The sequence below is a fragment of the Pseudopipra pipra genome, chromosome 1 (genome assembly GCF_036250125.1).
Source record: "Pseudopipra pipra isolate bDixPip1 chromosome 1, bDixPip1.hap1, whole genome shotgun sequence".
Lineage (NCBI taxonomy): Eukaryota > Metazoa > Chordata > Aves > Passeriformes > Pipridae > Pseudopipra > Pseudopipra pipra.
Window position 1 is genome coordinate 151,828,054 of NC_087549.1, and position 22,778 is coordinate 151,850,831.

General features: G+C 42.3%; 1 protein-coding gene across 4 annotated transcripts in view; it reads right to left on the bottom strand.

Annotated features, from left to right (window-relative positions):
* CRHR2 (corticotropin releasing hormone receptor 2) overlaps positions 1-22,778 on the bottom strand; it is a 142,844-nt gene that overhangs the window by 32,402 nt on the left and 87,664 nt on the right. For all 4 annotated transcript variants that reach the window (XM_064639279.1, XM_064639293.1, XM_064639287.1 and 1 more), the window contains 3 exons: positions 10,948-11,065; positions 6,342-6,495; positions 3,001-3,061 (listed from right to left, as the gene is read on the bottom strand). In XM_064639279.1, the coding sequence (XP_064495349.1) occupies positions 3,001-3,061; positions 6,342-6,495; positions 10,948-11,065 (333 nt within the window). The remainder of the gene's footprint in view (positions 1-3,000; positions 3,062-6,341; positions 6,496-10,947; positions 11,066-22,778) is intronic.

Here is a 22,778-nt window from a genome sequence, read left to right on the forward strand (position 1 = left end):
TTGGTGCAGGCCAAATAATATCCAACCCCTAAACTATTCTTGGATAATGAATCTGGCTAGCACGAGCCAGAGAATAATGAATCTGGCTAGCACGAGCCAGAGAACACTCCCAACAGTCCACAAACTGCAGCTACCCTAATTTTTGAGGCCAAGGAGGTTTAATAATATGGATGTGAATTACTCCATGCTGTTTGAATTCCATCTCCAGGAATTAACCTAGGCCCAGCTAATTTAGTACTACAGACAGATCCACGTGGTCTGGATCCAGAATTCCACCAAGCAGAGACAACTTCACTCTCGTAATTCCTTAAGGTCTAGATCATTGGAGCTCCAGATCCCTTAGCAAATAGATTTTGGAGTTCAAGGGTCTGAGAGTTTCCTTCCCTGCCATGGATACCACATAACAAGTCTACACAGCAAAAATTATGCCTTTCTCGTGTTTGCCTTGTGACAAACAGTAAGTTAGTGCCACTGGAGACATGAAAACAAGGGTAATTCCCGAGCCAAGGAGACCAGGGAGGCAGATTTCCACTTTTACAAGCAACCAGATAGAAAATGCGTTGCCTCAGAGAGGTGACTGTCTGCAAGACACAACGTCAAGAGTTCAGGGCAAATAAACTGAGACGAGGAAAGAATTCTTACAGATCACACCATGCCCTTAAAGCCTTTCTACAAAACCTGTTGTTTGCTAAAATAGAAGGAGCTGAGTGCCCATTTCAAGATGTTCTGACTGGACAGCAGTGCTGAGATATGTAGCTGGTATCTAAAAACGTGACTCAGAACCGTGAATTATTTGCCTTTTCTTGACTCAATTCCTGCATCTTTTAAGTTCCAAATGAATGAGCGAGCTTTGAATATTTTAGAAATATAAAACACGTCTGTTATTCCCTGGTGCACAGGCTGCAAATTAGTGTAAATGGATAATTTTGCAACTAATTTTCCAAGATTTGGTAATGAGAGCAAGACTTGGAATAAGGCACTTCCTCCAAGTAAGTTATCATCCAAGAAGAATCCCCAGAGCAGCCTTAAATGAATGAAACTGCCTTTTTATCCTTGTGTAGATGGAAAGATTTGAAGAAAAATGAATTACAAGATATGCCAAGGCAGGAAACATAATTCTCCATAACTTGCAAGACCTACATTTGAGAGAAGATTTTGAAGGGTATTTTGGGAGAACTATTTTATGTTGCCTGAAACTCATGGTACCAAGAGCTATTAGAAGAGGAGTTTCTGGGAAACTGGCTGCTCCAGCAGAGGGTTCTAGCAGGGGGACTAATAAGAAGGAGACTGAAGCATATGGCAGAACTTAGTGGGCTAGAAAAAGCCAGCAAAGAATTTGGAACAGAGCTGGTAGAGCACAGATGGGGTTCCAGGGCAAAGACTGCTCCCTGTTCTTTGGAATTTAAATTTAGCTGGAAGACCATCCTGAAGACCAAAATGCTGACATTTATTTTCTGGAGCCCAGTATTAGACCAAGGTTGCACTGAGTGAAGCCTCGTGTATTTACACACTTTCACACAGTTTGAGGGAACAAGGTTATCGCCAAAGATAAGAGTTCTACAACACAGGCCTCTACAGGGGAGTTGATTCCTTTTATTGATTCCTTTTGTAGGTAGGGGAGAAAAAAAAAAAAGGCAGATAGCTTTTTAGGTTGGTGTTCATGTCTTTAGGCTGTAAACCAGAGGTGTTACACTGTAATCTAAATATTCCTAATACACCCATTAGATCTGGTGAGTAATAGTAAGAGGACAGTTATTTGCCAGTGAGGTTATATATGTCTGCATTTGATTAGCAATATTTCATATTTACAGTCTAACTGTTCAAACTGGGACCTTGGCTGAGATATTGCAAACTGTCTGCCATCTGAAGTCTTGCCTTAAATCCAACACAAGCCACTACTTCTGCAATAAAATCATCACTGCACATTTATTTAAAACCAAAAAAAGAGAAACTTAAATCACTGACAATTACTTGGTGCATCAGAAGTTTCATTCCATCTGTGTGAAACAAAAGCCATTTAACTTTTTTTTTTTTTTACCTCTGGAAGAATAAACACACACTCCCTAAATATTGAAGGGGACAATTTAGGAAGACAGTTCTGATAAGACTGAGATATGTAAACACACTTCTACTGAATAGAACTAATTAATATTCTTCACGGTTCTCTGATAGTTCTTAATATAACCAAATCCACCACTGGTTTTATCACCGTTGTTAATTAGATCTTATTGATGTTCTTCCCCTTAACAACTGCCCATCAGTGAAATTACTACAATAATCCTTAATCACTTTTGTGGGATTTTTTGATTGAGGTTTCACAGTGCTTTTTTTCAGAGTTGCCATACTTTTCGAAACCCCAGACAGGATATTTGCCACAGTACCAATTAAAGCTGCCTCACTATGCAGAAAACGATCTCTATTAAGTACAAAAACGAAAAAAATTAGGAAGTTGATTGAAGCATTTTCTTAACATTCTTCCTGAGTGCTAGTTTGAGCTTTTCAACTCAGATGATGAGCTACACAACTTGAACCCCGGTTCGACCTCCAAACAACTTAAGTTACAGCTGAAGTGGATACTCAGATGAAGGAGTTTCTCCATTTTGTCCCAAATTTTGGGCTGTCCCCAAGAATCTTGGAATTTGCAGGAGAGTCCACGTTTTCTGCATGTGCCCAGTTTGCTGGGTCTGACCTCAGGGGGCAATGGCACATCATTTCCCCAGTGGTCAGGACAAATGGACAAACTCTGGCAAAGAGCAAAGTCAGAACCCTGAACTTTGGAAGAGGAGCTTCCAGCTGTTTAAAGAACTAGTGGATGAGATCCCCTGGGAAACTGTCCTTGGAAAAAGGAGCTGATCAGAGCTGACAGCTCTTTAAGGACACTTTTCCTAGAGCACAACAGTTCTCCATCCCCATGTGTAAGAAATCAGGTATGACAGGCAGGAAACTTGCATATTTACACACATATATTAATATAACAACACAAATATTAACATCACTCACTGTTCATTTTCATAATATAGCTTGCCAATGGCCCAGGCAATGATGATTGGACAAGGAATACCTGCAGGAGCAAAAAAACCAGGAGTTAATCATGGATGTATGGATGTATGGATGAATCTATGGTCCCAGAGTAAATTCAGATTTGTGTGAGGAGAAACTTAGTTAATGAACTGGAAGACTTTAAGTGGTCCTATCTTGGTATCCTTGAGACATCACAATTGCTAAGACCTCTTAATGTATAAATTAAAAAAAAAAAAAAAAATCTCAACAAAAATTTAGTACCAGTAAGAAAAGTTAATAAAAATGTTAACAAACACAGATATATACCTACATTTCTATAGAAGTGACCAGAACAATTTTGTCTGACTTAAAGGCAATTTTGGTCACTTTTAATTTTCCAGCACAATCTTAAGGACTTGGGGGTGGGTGTTTAGGTTTTTACTTCCCAGGCTCCAAGAAACTTGGAAACTTACTGGGATCTTTGGATGAAGCACATTTTTGAAACTTTCAGTAACTTTTTGAGTTCAGTCTTCCCTATGAAATAGGATTATGAGAAAGATTATCTTGATATCTTGCAATATCAGAATTAATTTTTTCCCCCTTCTAAAGGATCCAGCTGCTCTTAAGTTTATAGACATCATCCAACTCCCTACAATGTGAAATGTGCTCTCTCTGTGTGTGTGTGTGTGTGTGTGTGTATGAGCTCGTGTCAAAGCCATGGATCTGTTTTTTGGGTTTACTTTCTGTTGTACCCAGCAGGTGTTACTGTCAGGCTCCTCAGTGTAGTAGATGAGGTGTATTTGTACACTTAATGCCCCAGCAATGCCATTTCTTCTGCTTTCCAATTCTGATTTTATACCAGTCTCATGTCCAGAGCTTTGCCCTTGTGCTTGTTTTGTGTTAGACCTTCACAGTCCAACTGGCTTGGAGGGCATTTGCTGGAGGAGGAAACTGGAAGTGAGGGAGAAAAAATGGAACTGGCCTTTTGACACAGACCTCCTGGGGAAAACAGGAACTTTTTCACCCAGACGAGGATTGATGTCAAAAGTGGAGGAGGAGAGTTTTCCCTCTCCATTTCCTCTTTCACCTGTGGCCTCGGGAAAAACCAAACAAGACAACCTCCAGCTCCATCCCTTGTTCCAAACCCCAGGTTTATGTCCCTCTGAAATCACTGCTACTCTAAGGTGGATGCATGGACAGAGGCTGAGATTCAGTGACCCTCACTAGTATTTGCTTCTTTCCCAGTGGAAGCAACATGACTTAAACCCTCCTGCAGGAGCAGACGTGGCCTTGTCTCTGACACTGCCTTCGAACCTCCCTTTTGCTGCCTCTTCTGTGGGAAATGGAGGCTTTAAAGAGATGAAGCAGCGTGGAAAGAGAACCATAACACAGAAGGTGTGGGACTGAATTGCTAAGTGGCCGTATTTAAACTCAGCAAGAAGCGCAGTTCTGATCTCCTGTCCCACCATCCCTGGTGGCTCTCGTGCCCATCAAATGACTGTGTTGTCCTCCACCTGTTTCACCACTGACTCACAGGGTCTGGTGCACTTTTCCCCCCACTTTTCTTGCTAGGCATGGGCAGACAAAATGCAGCCACATCCTTTCTTCTGGAGGAAAATATTTTACTTTCCCTTGTGAAACGAAGAACAGGGATTTGAGAATGAGACTGGTAAAAAAATGTTTATAGGAAGGCAGAGCAGAGCCAGAAAGGGCCCAGAAGAGTGAGAGAAAGGGTATAGTCAGCCCACACCACTCCTGCATTAGTAGGACTCTGAGAAAGGTAGGGAGGGAAAATACCATGGATCAAACCTGTCTGTGGATCTGTGAGGGCTGTGTAAGCAGCTGATTTTCCAGTTGGGTGACAGAACTGAAAAATACTGGGCAAAAAAATATTGAATCAATTCCCCACATAAACATTTTTTTTTTCCTCCTACAACTCCTTTTCCTCCCATTTTATTTTGGATTGAATGACGTATTTTGTCTCAAAGGCTGTTTCTGCCCTCAGAACTGCAATTCAATTACTTCTGCACAATTCTGAGAGCGAGAGGCATTTTCCGAACAAAACGTCTTCCTACTTTCAGAACAGAAAATATTGGTGACTTTTTTCCACCTTTCTTCTTTCAACAGAAAAGAACTGCCAAATTCACTAGCTCTGTCTGACCTCAGATTCTGCCTTCAAGTGAACAAGCTGCCTGCACAGGGCTTGTCTTGCCAAACATCTCCTGTCAAAGTTCAAAATGTGGAGATGTTGGTTGGAAAGGACCTCTGAATGTACCCACTACAATTATCTGCTCTAGGCAGAACTATCAGCGCTAACCCACTCCAGCTTGGTCTCGGCCTTAATGAATTTTCAATACCCCCAGGGTCAGAGATTTCACAGCTTTTAAGTTATCTGTTCAAGTTGCACCACTTTTTGGTACATTTTCTGTTTTCTTAACGTCCAGCTGGAACCTCTCAGTCTGCTATTCGTGGACGTTGTCCCTTCTTATAAAATCTGCAATACCAAGAAGAATTTGGCTCCCTCATTTTTGTAATTATCTTTCAAATCATTCTTGGTACCTCACAGATCCTTCCTTAGCTGCCTCTTTGCCAGATTGAACAGGCTCAGCTCCTTCAGCCTCACTTCACGTGTCATGTCTTCTAGACCCCTAAACATCTTGATAGTCTTTTACTGGATAATCTCCAGTTTTTCCACATCACTTTTCGACCTAAGAGACCATAACTGACCACAGTATCCCAAAGGCAGCCTTACCAAAGCTGAGTCTGAGTTGCCACAGGGATAGCACAGAGATGACATGGGGACTCTTTGTTAAAAGCTGTTTTCCAGGAACAAATTCCTCAGCAGTCCAAAAGACAGCTGTGAAGCTGGACTGGCAGATAATTAGGCTTCTCTTCTGGTCAGCTCCCCACTTAGAAGTGTCTCTTGAGACTGAGTGTTCCACTGGGCATGGACAGTGCCTCTTCTGCTTCATGCTGTGTTGAACAGCAGTGTGTGAGGGCTTGTGGTCACTGCTTTGCTGATTGAAGTGAAAGGGATGTGGTCTGAAAGGGGTGTGGTATGGACTACTGACTTCCCAAAAGGCTGAGCCTGGGAGTTCTCTTTCTTTCCTGAACACCAGGTCCTTGAGGATGAAGCCAAATCCATTGATAACCTATTAGCTTTATGTCATCACCACAGTGAAGAACTAAACCTGATCTCACATTGTTTTGACACAGTTAGGTCCGAATGTCAGATTTTGCCCCAGTAGGATTTTTAAAGTTTATTCTTGCTATTCTTGTCTTTAACACTTTAATGTCAGGTACCATCAGATAACACCATTTTAACCATGGAAGTCACTTACACCATCCAATGAAGAGAAAGACCCATTTCCTCAACTTATCCGTGGAGTAAGTCATCACTATAGCAGTGTGCAAGTAGCAGCCTTCCACAAACATCCAGAAGAAGTTGGTCACCACAAAATAATTGTAGACAGTGGTAATACATCGACACCAGGGCTGGAGAGGAAACAGAAGAGAGTATTTTAAAATTATAGTGAGAACATTTATAAGATTCTGCATGTTGTAATCCCCATAAAAATCAATGGGAGAATTCACTCATGGGACTCAGATTTTCCCTGTGACTTGGAATCACAGTATCTTGGGTGCTGTTGGGAACTCACAGCTACGTCTGTGACTGTCTGCTGAGGCTGCTTTGACCATGATATGCAGGAATTCCTGTACCTAAACATGTGTGGAAAGTTAACATGCCAAAGGCAAAGCCACACCAGCAGCCTCCAAGCAGTGCGAGGACACAAGAGGAGCAGCTCATTTGAACACAGATGATCTTCCAGAGGCACAGCCATATCCTTAGGGTCGTATCTAAAGATGACATGAGTCTAAATATCTAAATATCTGCATATCTGAGGCAGGATAACTCACCTGCTGAGCAATTCAAATACAAGGTAGACATTAATGTCACAGTCTTGCTTCATTTCCACTGAAGGAAGGAACACCACTAACATTTAGGCAAAAAAAAAAAAAAAAAGGTGCTTTAAAGGTATGTTTTTATCAGTTACTTTATCTCCTCTGTTCCTGCCATTTGTGCTTCATTCTGTAAGTCACATCACATCACACTTCACCTCTGAATTTTGCCTTAAACCCAAGAGGAATTTTTGGTCAGGCTCATTGCATAAATACAGGCATTTATTCCACAGCTGTGGAATCACAATGAGCTCCAGAGAGGCTCCAGGAGGTTATATCCCATCAATAAATCACAAGGAAACGATGGCAATTTCCACAGTGCTCACACAGAGGTCTGGGAAAATGTCTCTGTGACCAGGCACACACTGAGCAGGACACTAATTACCTGTGTTCACTGCCACCACTGGTGGCATTTTGGTCTCACCATTCTCGAGACTTTTAATTAACTCTACTGGAGTATTTGCAACTTTTGATCCTCAGTTGATTTTATTTCAGCCCTCATATGCATGAGGTGTGGATGGTCTCTAGGCAGTCAACAGAGCAGCAGGTGCACCATCAAGCCCAGCATAATTCTGGAGACTAAGAATTTATTGGGCAAGAAACACAGTTACAAAGCAACAGCTCACTCACAAGTTGCGGATTTGTTTATTGAATGGAAATAAAAAAATCTTTTGGATGTGTTAAAGCTTTCATTTCTGTATTATTTCATTAATATTTCAAATTTAGCTTGGCTCCATCCTTAAAATAGGATTAAAACCCAAAACAATTCAGATAAAGGTAAACCATTCTTTTTTCAACATTTTGTTTAAGCCAAATTTTTTTTTCTTCCCATTTTGGCTTGAGTAAAGGAAAATTAAGCCATAAACAAACAAACAAATAAACAAATGAACATTTTTCTTTCACTAAAAAAAAAAAAAATATTTTGCTTCCATTACTGGTTGACCCCCAAAGTAGCAAGACTTAACTCTTACATTTGATTTCTTGAAGGTATGAACATGAATTAAGTCTTTCCCTGTGGCCTCAATCCCATGGAAATGCTCTGATAGAGTGTCTCCACTCTTGTTCACTTCTCTCCCTCACTTACAAAATTTACACGGTTTTTGTCCTTTCCAGAGCTGCCCATTTTCTGAAGAATTGGAAAAAATAATTATATCTGAGCCTGTTGTTCTTGTGTCGGAACTGAGTGGAACTGGATTGGGAAGATACTGGGACAGATACAGACAACAGACACAGTGGTGGGGAAATCTCCTTCTGCAACATTTCTGTAGCAGACCAAAATAAAATAAATTTTGAGCAATTCCCTTTTGGAACTGTGGATTTATTACTACTGAATAATAAACCCAATTTGCTGAACTCACTAATTTTGTTTATTTGACTGAGGATTCTTGATCCCCACATGTATCAACCACCCTGCTGCAGATATATTCAACAATTCCCCTTCTTGATTTATTTACAAGCACTATAATTTCATGCAAAATATTTCGATGTTGAACTCTTGATGCTTCTGTGCCTGTGTTATTTAATCTCCACTGATCAGAACAGAACAGATCACATTATTAGCCAGCATAAAAGATGTTGTTCCCATTGATTTTCGTGGCGTTATTTTGTTATACCACAAAAATATAAAGTTATCACTCAGACTTGCACAAAGCACCAAAAAGACTGCAGAGAAAAGATAAGTTAATGAAAACTGGGGCATGTCCTTAATACTTGCAGGGTTTTATTTTCCTTGGCAATTTGTGGTTGCATTTTTAAAGGTACTTGAATGCCTGACTCCAACAGATTTTTCCTAAATAACTGTAAAAATCGGTATTAAGATTTGCAGCATTGTCATGAGAGTAAGTCACTCAGTAAGTAAGTCACAGAGTAAGTCCCTAAAGCTCCCACACCACCATCTTCTGGAGTATGAGAATGTCAGAAACACAGACAAAGCAAACACTGAATTAATAGAAGCTACATTTTTCTCAAAGGAGCATCTGAATGAATAATAATAATAATTATGCACAGACTTCCTCCTTATCTAGGTACTAATGATTTTTCTATTTGTTTTCCCAAAGAATGGGATTGAAGTTGAGACGTCAAATCTTACATTTGAAAAGTTAATTAAGGATGCTGAGTGTGCCCAGCTGACATTCAAATGAATGGATATCCAGGCTCCTGGGGTGGTTTTCCATTTCTACAGGGCCAGTGGAGCCATGATTGATAGCAGGTGTGGATCCAGCTCACAGTCTATAGGCATTTTAGTCCATCTGCTTTCCAAAGACAGAGACTATAAACGGGGTGTGTGTGTGTGTGTGTGTGTACGTGAATATGTGTTTGTAGTACACTTTCTTCTTAGTTATGGAGCTAAATATCAGGGGACATCCCCAAAAGGAGAATACCTGACTATTCTCCCTAATCTACCTAATCTACCTAAGATTATTACCAGGGAAGGAGAACAGTAAACTACCCTACCAAGGGACCATCAAAAAGGACTAATTTTCAAGGAAATGTAGAGCTGTTCTCCAAGAAAGTAAAGAAAAATGCTTTTTTTTTGGAGTGGATGTTTTCATTCCACTCTGAAATCCTTGTACTGTTGGGGCTGCTGAGTGACTAAAGAGGGAGAGGAGTCACCTTGATGTCTTTGATAGGACAAGGGGTCATGGGTTCAAACTGAAAGGGGGAATGATTAGATCTTAGAAAGAAATTATTTCCTGTGAGGGTGGGGAGGCCCTGGTACAGGTTGCCCAGAGAAGCTGTGGATGCCCCATCCTTGGAAGTGTCCAAGGCCAGGTTGGACGGGGCTTGGAGCAACCTGGGATAGTGGAAGGTGCCCCTGCTCATGGCAGGGGGTAGGAACTAATTGATGTTTAAGGCTCCTTCCAACCCAAACCATTCCATTGTTCTGTGATTACTGTACTTACACAGGGACTGATTCACTCAGAGAAGCATCTGCAGTTGGGAGTGACTTGAGTGAACAAGAAATAACACGGGGAGTGAGAGAAATGAGAGCATGGTGACCACGATGCTGCATTTCTCAAGTGCTCAGTGCCATGCAGAGAAGATGCTCCACTTCTTTCTGCCTCCAGCCTTCCCATTTTTTTATTGTGTGGATCTGTCTGGCCCCTTGAACTGTTTCAGACTCCCAACCACCCATCAGAAAGCTGACTTAGCTGTGCCAGCAGGAAACTCCTCCTTGCTTTTCTGATGCCTGGGTTAGTTCTCTGCCAGTTTAGTGAGTTCAGTTCCCAAGAGTTTCAGATCCCCAAGGGATCAAGAAAAGGAACAGAGAGAGTGCAAAGGAAGCAGCAGGAGCTGAAGTGTTTGGGTCCTTGGAGGAATGAGCCACCTCTTCCAGTGACAAGCAGCTGCTGCAGGATGCAGCCCATACCCCAGAACTTCATCCTCAAGGCCAGTGTGGTGAAGAAGGGATTAGCAGAAAAATGGAATTTTGTAAAAAAAACCCCACAAATATATCAACAGCAAAAATTGTACTGTTTCAGGCCCTATTTCTCATTTTTTGGGAGTCCCACGGTCATCAGAAAAAGTACCTGACTCAGAGCCTCAACAGCCAAATCAATTATTTCTGTCCCTGTTCATGGAGTTGTTGCCCTCTGGCATGAATTTTTTTCCCTACACAGGTGCAGATCACTGCAAGATGCTCTGACAAAAATGGTCAGGAACCACCACGTTTAGTGTCTTGCACAATATTATGTCTCACAATATATACATTTGGAAAGCATTTCTGGTCAGTGAAGAGATGAGAGAAGCTTTTTGGCAGGATTTTTACTTTAAAAATCCCCTTTGATATTCAGTAATGAGGAAATCAATGGAAATTTAGCAAATTTAAGCTCATTTTAATTTTCGTCATCTTTTTCAAATTGCATGAAAGCCACCCTGAGCCTTTGGATAAGTGTCCTTGGTAATATTTCTATCAGCTGAACAAAGTCAGCACCCCTGCCTGCTCCCAAAGTCCATGGCAGAGAGATGCTGCCTCCAAGCACTTACTTCATTGCTTTCATGGATGTTGTGATCTATCATTTGGAGCAGAAACCACATCACGTTCCTCAGGATGAATGTGGTGATCAAATTCCAGTGGATAATATTCCTCAGGCATCGGATACTCCTAAACAGGGAAATGCATTTAAATCAACACACACAGTGGATATCCACGTTAATAACTATATAAAATAAGTTAATTCTGGTCACTTGCAAAATTCCTCCCTCTTTATCCCCCTCCAGTCCCTCTCTCACAGCATGAAACAGGAGATTCAACTGTTCTTGCAAAGCCATGTACACAATTTGCCTTGATAACACAAGGAGCTCCCTTTGACAAGAATCAATTCAAGCAGATGAAACAAAGATCAATGGGAAAAAAAATCAAATATTCAAATGCTCACTTAATCCTTGGTTATTGGTTTTGCTCCCCTCCATCCCTAGAACAACTCGAGTTGATGGAACAGCCCCTGAACCACCAGGCTGCACTGGAGGCTGCTGAACTGCTCACAAAAGGACATTTGGTGGCAAATATTTGCACTGGAGTGGCAAAGCTGGAATAGTTTACATTTGGTTTGTTCTTGAACAGGCTCCCCTGTGTGAGGTTCAAAGTTAATGCAATAGGAGAACACAGACTGCCTGGTTTCAGTCCTGGGCTTAGCTGGCTCTATAAGCTTTCTAAAACAAGGTAGAGCTGCACATCCTTCCTTCATCAAAAAATATTTTTACCTGGTTTTAGTCCCTCTCCAGCTCCCATTCAAACACAATGTAAAATATGAGCACAATGTAAAATAAGGGCTACAGTAAGCTGGGACACAGTGCCATAAAACAAAAGAGGGGACATCTTAGTGTTTGCAGCTGGAAATGGCTCCAGGAGGCAGCCAGTGCATGATGAGGATGTCAGAAACCAAAGTATCACTGAAGTGAGACAGAGTTACTCATTACAGATTCAGTCATTCAAGATCAGAGCATTTCCCTTCTCACTCTTTGTGAAATGGTAAAGGAAGGCAAGTGCCAAGTTGCAGCGTTGCGGTTGCAGAGTCTTCAGTTAAATGATCTTTTCTCAGCTAAAGGAAAAACACTCCAATTATGAAAATCACTTCCCCAAGGGTTCAAACAGCCAGTGCATTTCCTGGGATTCAGCATTTGCTGTATCAGTCTCCCTGCTTGCCAAGGAAGCTGTCAGATAACATGGGACACAGAAAGTGGTGCTCTGAAACCTGCTCAGCTGGAACTGACTGCAGCTCACCCCAGTGACAGCAAAAAGAGAGGCACAACCCACTAACCAACTCTGCTGTTGCCTCAGGTCTTTTGCATGACAAACAAGCCAGTTTTCTTAATAACAAACACTATTTTCCTATCATAAAACACTTTTTACACTTTTCCCAGGACTAAATTAGTCAGTCTCTGGGCTAGAAGCAGTTCTATTATATCCTCCAGCCTCAGAGATTTCAGGCAATCCAGCAAAAAAATAAGTAGAAGACACATCTGAGATACTTACAGAGAGATGCTCAGAGGTATAACCCTACTAAGTCAACGTTAAAATAGTCTCTGAGTGTAACAACTCAGCAAGTATGAAATTGGTATTTGGTTTTCAGAGCCTCGGTGACTCATGACTAGAGTCAATTTGGAAAACAAATCTCCAGCTGCTCAGATTCATTCTCTTTTATTTAAGCTACAACCCCCCCAAAACGATGCTCTTGGTGTAACCTGTGCTTCCAGGGAGCACGTCAGACACATGTCTCAGTTTGAAAATTTCACTTCTAACAAAATGAAGGCTCACAGTTCGGCTTTCAAAGAAACGAGGCAAAGAACTACTGCTCATGTTGAACCCCAGGAATCCATGTGGCTCTGGGCAGGCTTTGAAACATGTTAATAAGGTCCTCACTCTCTTGATCATTCTGCACATAAATGTCCTGCAGCTGCTCTTCACTTACACATTTTATTTAGGTTAAGGATTAGCAGATAATGGGATGAATTTGAAACATTGCTTGTAGGGGGAGAGGGAGGCAGGGGACTAAAACTAAGGAGATTCAGGTCAAACTGTGGAGTTACTGACATGAAATTAATTGCTTTTGAGAGCTCTAACAACAAAACAGATCCAGCACACTTGCCAACTGAACATATTTCTTGACAAAGATAAGATAAAGGAGTGGGAAAAAAATCCCTTGCTGCAGGTGTCCATTTGGATGTAGTTTAATCATCCCATATGCTGGAGCATCGCTAAATCTGGCTAGAGGAAATCTTATTCCCAGAGGATTTACAGCAGGACATTGGACTGGACACAGAGGCAAACAGGATCAGATAAATAGCTGTAGACTTTTTGGTTCAGTTCATAAACAAAGTTTTTCCCTGCAGAAGTGTCCTAGTCATCAAAACCACATTTTCTTCTGTATCTTAAGAAAAACTCAGTGGACTTGATGGTCTCAAAGGTCTTTTCTGACCTTAATGATCCTATGTTTCTATCTATTGGCTGCATTATCTTTGCCCTCTTTACTACTTGTTGGTTCCCACTGGTTTTTCTTCTTTGCCCCTCAGTCTGCATCCTTCAACCTTTTAGTGATGTCTGTGGAGGACACAGAGCAAGAGGGTCTGGCCTGTATTGGGAACCTCCAATCTTTACAGATAATTTGTGATCAAAACTGCTTGTTTTCAAAAAAACATATGTGTTGAGGGAAGATGTGTCCCTGGGGTAAAATTAGGTAAGGAATAAATGTGGCCAGCAGCTGGAATGGACCAAAATGAAGCCTGAAGCCTTGGCTTTGGACATGAAATAGGGGCAGTTGGCTCCCATATCCCACTACCTTCATCAAAAACCATATTTTGGATACCAGCAACCTCACACCATCACCTCATTCCCTTCTGGAGATACTCTGTATGTGGCTCAGATGGTAAAGAGGTGCTTTCACCTGCTAAAAATCTTTAGTCTTTGGGACTAACAGAGCCATGGAGAAGAGGCTGAGAGACTTGTCCAAAAGTGCCACAGACTTTCCTAAACAGCTCAGACAGTGATGTGACCATAGGCACAGAATGGTTTTAACTTTTTCACTTCTTTTGTTTTCACCTTTCTTTTTTCTTTCAGTAAGAGTCCCAACTGGAGACTCAGAGCTTGCTTTTGTTTATAAAGAGCCCAGAGCCCATGGTTTCTGCTTGTTTCTGTCTCCTAACTACTACCAGCACAGAAATCACAGTGGCAGTAATGCAATTCATAGCCAAGGGCAGGGAAAGCTTGAGAAATGACTGTGTCAGGTTTGTACAGGAGAGGGAGGAACAGCAGGATAATGGAGTGTGTGGGGGCTGCAGGGCTCAGCAGTGCAGGCCTGCAGTTAACTCGGTGTAACAAGGGAACAATCTCTTGGCAGCCACCTGAGAAAGCTGCTCTCATTTTCAGGCACTCCTGGTGGGTGGTATTATTGTAATTTAGCATGTGTAAAGCATCTGGAGGGATCCTGACTGAGGTGAGGGTTCCTTCATTCTGGCACTATTCACATGTGATTGCTCAGGAGCTTAACCTGTGCCTAGAGTTTATCTGTGCAGTCAGGCTGGAGTCTGAGGTGACCAGTGAATGAAGGACATGTCCCAAACTCAGCAACAAAACTAGTCAGCAACAGGTGACCTACAGCCCAGCTAACGTTTGGTGAAAGGACAAAGCCAACATTGTCATACTTATCTCAAAGCCTGAGGAAAAAAAACTTATAAGACTCATAGGGGTAATTTGTCCTCCACAGGTCTTTACCTGGCTCTTGGTAGATGGAAGGTAGTTTAAATTTATAAGCCTTAATTTAAATTTAAATACTCCTGTTACTCATGAAAATGACTTGTCCCATTTTGAACATTTAAACAGTCATAACAGTCTTCTGTGACAATGAGCCCCACGGTCCCCTTCTCCTTGATTAATTATTGGCTTCACTCCATGGAGTGGAAAAGTAAGCAAGCCTGTGCTCCAGGAACAGCAATAACTGCCCTCACAGGCAGCACTGGAAAGGCATTCCCATCACATCCTAACCGGCAGGAGGTAGAATTTAAAACACATTAAACTGTGCTGTAAGTTAGCAAATTGAGCTTTCCTAGAGGCACAGTGATTGGCACGAATGAATTCCCTCAAAATGGAGAAGCTAAGGAGTTCGGGGTTATTCTTGCCTCAGTAGGGAGATATCACAATTTGGGGATTGTGGCAGTGGCAACATCAGGAAAATGAGAGTGCAGAGAGCAGAGAGCTGCCTCCCAAGAAGGCAGAGAGCCACATGAGAGAGGGGAGAAATGGGAGATGATGGGACTGGGGGCTGAACTGCTGCTTCAGACAAAATTACAGCACTGCTAGGAAGAAATTGTGAGTTACAGAGCCATTTAGAGCCCTCTGGCCTAAAAGACCTGATGATAGAAAGTTTCATATTCATCTTCATGTCAGGTAACATCATTTATGCCATTTCCACTTGTTTTACAACTCTTGATATGTGTTGAATGGTGCAAGTGCCTCCCAGCTTCCAAGAACAGCAGCACAAATCACCATCCTAGATATCCTGAAGGCTGGCATGTGAGAAGATAGGACAGACTGAGTTTATGGGCTTCCATTAAAAGGCTTTTCCTGTATTTCCTTCCTACCCTAATCCTTTCCAGACAAAAAAAAGTTGGTCAGATCTTTGGCTGGACTCTTCTACTAGCTCTTCCCTGGTGCATGGGCCCAAAGATGGAAGCAAGAAGAAATAAGGTTGTAGCAATCTGGTCACAAGAGACTTACAGATTGAAGCCACAAGACAAAGACATAAGAACTTCCATATTCAGACAGACCAGCGGGCAGGAAATGGGCTCAAGTTACACCAGGTGAGATTTAGATTGAATATTAGGAAAAGCTTCTTTACTGAAAAGGTGGCCAGGCATTGGAACAGGCTGCCCAGGGAAGTGGTGGAATAACCATACCTGGAAGCGTTCAAAAAATGTGTAGATGTGGCACCTGGGGACATGGTTTAAGTGGTGGACCTGGCACCAGCACCCTGAACTGCTTGGTGTGCAGGTGTCAGAGGTGCCACATTAGGAAGAACAGCAGCAAAGATAAAAAAACAACCCAAATTCTCCAGCAGTTGACGGCAGCATGAGTCAAAGGTTGGCAGAAAGAGCTTCAGATTGTTGCTACAGGGAGGACTCTCTGATAATATTTCCACAAAATGACCCTAATTGTATGATTCAACATAGAAAGCAGAGAATTAGAAAACCCATTCTTTTGATTTGAGAAATGATGGGATCTGAAAAGGCAAGAAAAAAACCCTTATTAACTATTTCTGTGGAGGCGGCCTCGCTGATTCAGAAATGGACATCTATAAATAACCCTGGTAAAACTCAAAGCAGCTTTCTGTTATATATTGTTTTTTTTCTCACTCTATTCATACAGTGGTATTTTTCCCCTGGGATGCGCAGAGCTACTATTTTCTGATTCAAAGCATGACACAAACAATTAACATTAGCAATTATAATAATGTGCCAGCGTGGCTGAAAGCTCGCTGAATTAGTGGAATCATCTGCATAAAAATAATTGCAAACGAAAACTTTATTAAAGAAGCTTGGAAACCTTCTATTAATTCATGTAGTATTCCATTAATAATGATGTTCAATTAAGACTGCTGTCCCAAAGCCTCTCTCAAAACATCTGACAGGAGAAACAGGAGTGCACTTTGCTGGAGTCCTTCCCATTCCATGACTGTTGAGCAAGCCAGAAGGAGAATCGTGGACAATACTTAAAAAAAGTATTTTTCCCTCTTTAGTCTTTTCTAGGGCAGGCAAAGCACATGTACAAGCCATAAATGGCTTGGAGTGGGAAGAATACCTAACAGCAAGTTATTTCCCAGGCTCTGTGCCTGTCATGGCCTATTTGCTTTCACCCACACTGAAGCCTTCCCTGAGGTTCTCATGGTGCTCATGTTCAATCAGTGCACATATTCTGGTACTTCTGATGCCTACAGATGGGAAAAGCAGCTGGAGAGGTTGGCAGGGAAAATCAGCTCCTTGGTGGCAGTTGCCTGGGGGAATATAAATATTCCCACAGGAAATGCAAGGGGCAGTTTCAAGGGAAGAATGAAAGCCTGGAAGAAAATAACAGCTTTATTACGAGGACAGGAGCGAGATGCTCAGGTGAAGAGGAGAAGCAACAGCTTCCATTAGTGTTTAGGATGTGCAGAGACCCTAAAAATAAACTCATCGTGGAACCATCTGTGCTCCACTAAGTCTTTTCCAAAGCTTCGTTCTCCTGCCTTCGAGCCAGTTTTTAATCACAGGACATGGGGCATCCTGCCTGCTTCAGGCACAAAGGTTCACAGCACTGACATTCCTGGGCTTGGAAGGATGCAGCCAACACAGCACACAAGAGGACCACAGGCAAGACAGCCCCAGGACAGCCCCAGACTGCCTGTGTTCACTGCCAGTGTTCGTGCCCAGCACTGTCTGGCTGGGAATGACAGTGGACAAGGGTTAACAATCTCTGTGAACTCCCCAGGAACAGTGTGGATAACTGTGGGATACTCCATCAGCCTGGCTTTGCTCCTCATCAGCCTGCAAGAGTAATGTTGCCCTGAGAGCCACGTGGTTAAATAAGGGCTAATTGAAACCCAGTCACGGGATACTCCAGTCTAAGAACAAGGCTCCAACCTTGACTGTGCTGTCAGCTCTTCCAATGGAGAAAATTCCCATTATTTTCACAGGAATGACAAAGATGACTTCACTTAGTGCAGCATGTGACCATGGTTTAGATGGCTGAAAAAAGGTTTAGAACTCTGCCTAATTTGTTTTGTTAAACAGAGGTCATTTGTCAGTAATTTTTGAACCAAAATTACTTTACAGACAGGGCTGTAAAGTATCTTCTTTTTTACAGAAAACATCTTGCAGGTCAGGTCTTAGTGCCCCATAACAGCTTTAGAGTAGCAGGGACACAGCACATGACTACAAACCTCCAGGGTTTTTCTGAGGTGCTAACCTGTAGACATAGGTTGTAGCTATCAGTCCACACTGTGGAAGGGTGAATATTTTCTTGTTTAATATTTTTCCATTGCTGCTGGATTGCACAAATTAGAGGCAGGACTTCAGAAGCCAGACAGAGAGCTAATAGTGGCTGGTCTGGCTTACAGTTACTGTTTGGGAAATACGAGTGCACAGCATGTTCTTGTTCATAATCCCCTTGCAGGATTATTTAAAAAAAAAAAAAATTGAAACAAAATTAATTTAAATTACCGGCTTGGGAATTGAGGGGTTATGTTTTGAGTGCTTTTTTTGCTCTTAATACAATTACCAAAGCTTGTTATATTATCTACACTTGCAGATACTGTGTGGATAAACCAAGGAGGAAAGTCTGAGCAACTGATGCTGCCCCTCTCCTTGGCCTCATTTCCACCAAAATACGGTGTAAAATATTTAATTATTTTTGTGTATTTGTCCAGGAATTTAGGAAAGGCCATATGGTCTGATCCTTCCAAATAGTCATTCCTGTGCTCTGTCTAAATCCATCAGCCTCAGGATGCTCACTGTGCCTCAGGAAATGCTTCCAGTGGTTCAGCCTGGGCACCTCCCCAAGGAAGCTGCTGTTTCCCAACATGCAAAGGCAGCCCACAGGTTAGTAGGGCTGTACATGTCCCATTCAGGGGTGACACAGATTTCCACTTCACTCATGTTTCAACAGAGTAATGTGAAGTAGCAGCTTTCACAAAATCACAGAATCATAGAATGGTTTATGTTAGAAAAGAGTTTAACTGTTCACCCAGCACTGTGTTCACCAATAAACCATGTCCCCAAGGGTCATGTCCACACGCCTTTTGAACACTTCCAGGCATGGCAACTCCCTCACTTCCCTAGACAGCCTGTCCCAATGCCTGACCACCCTTTCAGTGAGGAAATCTTCCCTATTATCCAATCTAAACCTCCCTTGGGACAACTTGAGTCCATCTCCTCTCATCCCGTCACTTGTTACCTGGGAGAAGAGACTCAATTCCACCTGGCTCCAGCCTTCTGTCAGGAAGTTGTAGAGGGTCATAAAGTCTCCCCTGAGCTCCCCCAGCTCCCTCAGCTGCTCCTAATCAGACCTGTGCTCCAGATCCTTCCCCAGCTCTGTTCCCTTCTCTGGACACCCTCCAGCACCTAAATCATTCTTTAGATTAGACAGAACAGAGGGTGCCTGAGTGCTGAACAAGCACAGTGGAGTTAGTGAGGGTCCTTGATGGGCAATTCTGTGGATGAAAACTGAAATGGAACCATTTAGTACTTGCATGGCTGCAGGTGAATTTTTAGTACATAACTCTAAATATTGGCTTGAAACCACCTGCTCTGCTTCTCCTTTCCAGAAATGACACAAGACATGGGGGTTTTTTTGCAGTAAATTGTACTCCTGAGCATGATTCACATCCAAACTGTAAAGACCAAACTTTACTTTCTTCCTTTCTCTTAAATCTTGGAAAAGTTGCAAGGCTTTCTCCCAAAACCATTCCGCCATCATCAGAAGTAGAACAGAGCAGAGACAAGTTTTACCTTGTCAGTCAACATCAATCTAAATCTTGCACAGAGCAGTTCTATTATCAGAATTCAAACAAGTTAGTGTCCATCTCCAGAAAAACACCCTCATAGCCAAAATCTTGGCAGCAACAGAAATACACCAGTAGGAACATATTTCTAGCACAGGAGAGGAAGTGGCCTCCTGATCCTCCAAACCTCATGTCAAGAAAGTAGTTGAGTAAAAGCCCTTCATTAATTCCTGACACTCTCTCTGAACTCCAACTGATTTTTTTTTCTCTACTGCACTGTTGCTGGACCCCTCTGCTCTGTGGGTTGGAAACTACCCTCTAATACCCACTCCCAAGCCTGTCTCCAGAATGCCTATACCCATTTCTTCTTGCACTGACAGTGTCCTTGATTGGAAGTAGCAGTTTCTAATGTTTCTCCAGTGGTGATGGATTTATGGGAGCAATAACACTCCTTGGCAGCCTTCATTTTGCAAGGCCACAATACCACTGTTTCAGATGCAGCTCTTGAAACCATTCACATTTTAAGAATGCAGCTCTCTGGGCACACTTTTAATTACTGGTATTATTTCAGGACTTCATGAGGGCTCTGCTCTCTGTGGCTCTTTTGTGGGGTAGGCTCTACACAAAGAGTCTAAAGAACAAGTCACACAGATGTGAGATGAGAGGGGGCGAGTAAAGGCAGTGGGAAGACAATGGCCTGAGGTTAATCAACGGGAAAAGTGTTTCTGTCCTTTATCTGAGTTGCCGAGATGAGACACTCGACATGGATTCAGGCAGTTCAGGGACTTCAGATCCTTTGTATTCAGAGACAACCCTCTCATTGCATATGTGCTTGTTTACAGCTCAGCTCCCTCATTTTCATTCCTGCCTTGCTTTGGGAACTTTACTGTGGACTGGTGCAGGGTGGGACAGAGTGAGTGCTGTCCCCAAATCTACAGCCACTGCACACACCCCACTCGTGCTCCACTCTGGTATTTTTGATGAAGTTTAAAAAATGTCATTAATGAACCATCAATGAAGGCTCTGCCATTCCAAGTGGCAGATGGAATAGAACTGACTCAGCTGGATGGAGAGTCAGGAGATGAGGGGGGAACACGGAGCACTAACACGAGCTCATGAATTCCACCAGTTGATGTCCTGTCCTGGGACTTGCTCTTTCCTCTTGTTCCACAACAGAAAGGCACAAATAGAAGGATTGCACCTGGGATCTGGAGCCTGCTCTGCTCTAACCACATCAGGCAGCACATCCCTTTTAAGTGCAAACCAGTGCTAACTGCAGATCTCCTCCCCACTGGTATATCCTCAGTCTCTAGGTGTCAGAGATTTTGCTCTAATAGGTCAGATCACTTTGTTCTAAGAAACTTGCTCTGTATTTATGCTCTACATTTCTTCTGACAGATTTCTAGAAAGCATTTAATCAAACTCTTCCATTCCTACCAACAGAGGCCTGCAGCAGCAGTCTTGCCAGCTGCACACCAGACTGAACACCAAGGGGCAGTTCAAAGGAGCTTGGAACAGGGGAGGATAAAGGAAAGGAAATTTTCCTCTCCTAAACCCTGGGAGATAGTTAGGGGGTAAAAAGGAAAAAAAAAAAAAGGCTATGTTGTTTCAGGAAAAAAATATTTCAATCTTTTGGGAAGAAATAATATGTGGGATTTAGGAAATCTGTATGTAATTGTAAGAAAGAATGGTGACACTGCCTCAGTGCTGTGGGAAATCAGATGCTTTAATGGAGAAATAGAAAGATGTAGATTTAAAAGCAACAGGAAAGCAAAATTTCCCTCAAAACCTCAACTCGCTTTCGTTACCACTATACAAATGACAAAAGATGTTATGACAATGTTTGTGGGTTTATTGTTTTTTTATTTTAGAGCTGCCTTTGTCCAGTAACCCGTGCAGAAGCACATGTCATTTTTAATCTTCAGCCTATCTCCCTTTCAGCACCATCCTTTTATTGGATTCAAAACTCAGCAGGGACTTAGATGCTTCCCAGAACAAATACCTTTCATCCCCTACTTCTTCTTCAATCACCACTGAACAAATAAAACATCTCCTGACTGAATCCAGCCAGGGCACTGCTGGTCATTGCCAGCACACTGTTAATAACAAGTCAGGAGTTTTACAAAGGACTCTTATTCCCTCTCAAGGGCTGCTATAACAGCACACCAACGAGGGAAAATCCATGACAAACCTATTTGGGTTTTTGCATTATCAGCAATTTGGGTTTCTCAATTATCAGCAACAATAAGGGAAAAATATGATTCAACAGAAGCATTTCAATTTTTTTTTTTTTTTAATAATTTTTTTTCTTCAGCTTGATTGGTATTACTGACAGCAGGTTTCCTCCTATGGAAAACCCCTGCTTTACTAGTGTGAGAATGGGATTCGATGGGATGATGAGGCTGAGTCAGTGGGAACTGCCTGTGTGCACCTCTGGGACAGATCAAACCTTGGCTATGAATGAGAACACACAGACCATGAGATTCACAGCAGTGTGGGCACATTTAACAATGACATGGGAAGTGCCCTGAGCTAATCTCACCAGATCCTGCCTTGAAGATCAGTGCACCTCTACAGAACACTTTGTGCACAAATTCTACATTTTTTTATTCTCAGCATATTTCTTTTTGTTTCTGAGCTTGTTTTGTTCTGCATGGTAAACACAGCATGGCCCTCACAGTTTTAAGACCACCTACCTTTAGACCTTGAGAAACTAATGTTGGCTTAGGAGGGATCTCAATGACTCATTGGCATTCAGTCAGAGTGCCAACAACAATCAAGGCCTCTCCTTCATTTTCTATTATTTAGGTGCTAAGTGAAATGTTTACAGGCTTATTTTTTGGCACAGCCAATAAAGGATTGGTTCATACGTGACAGAACTGGAGAAAATGAGATTAGAATAGGTCTTCACAGTAAAAAGGAGGCCCTGGTTGACTTTTCCTTCCTCCCCAGTTGTGTTGGGGGTCTCGTGGACACAAATGGCAGATGATTTCATTACTTCCTGCTGCATCTGAGACTTCTGCCCCTCAAAATAGGTGTGGGGTTCCTTAGATTTTAGGGCAGGAGAACATTTCTGTGGGTTGTGAATGGAGGACAGAAGGTTGCATAAAGAACTGAGGAAGAACAGAACCGGGGACAGGACGACACAGAACAGATTTGGAAAAACAGGGACTAGATCCAGTTCTTTCCCACTTCAGCCCAACTGAGGACTAAGCTTCCCAGCAATGCAGCAGCTCCCTGGGCTGGGGCAGTAGTGGTGAAGTTCATCTCCAACAGAAGAACATCCATGTCAGTACCTGATCACCAAAGCAACACTCTTTGCCATGGCAGCCAAATATTTCACCTGCT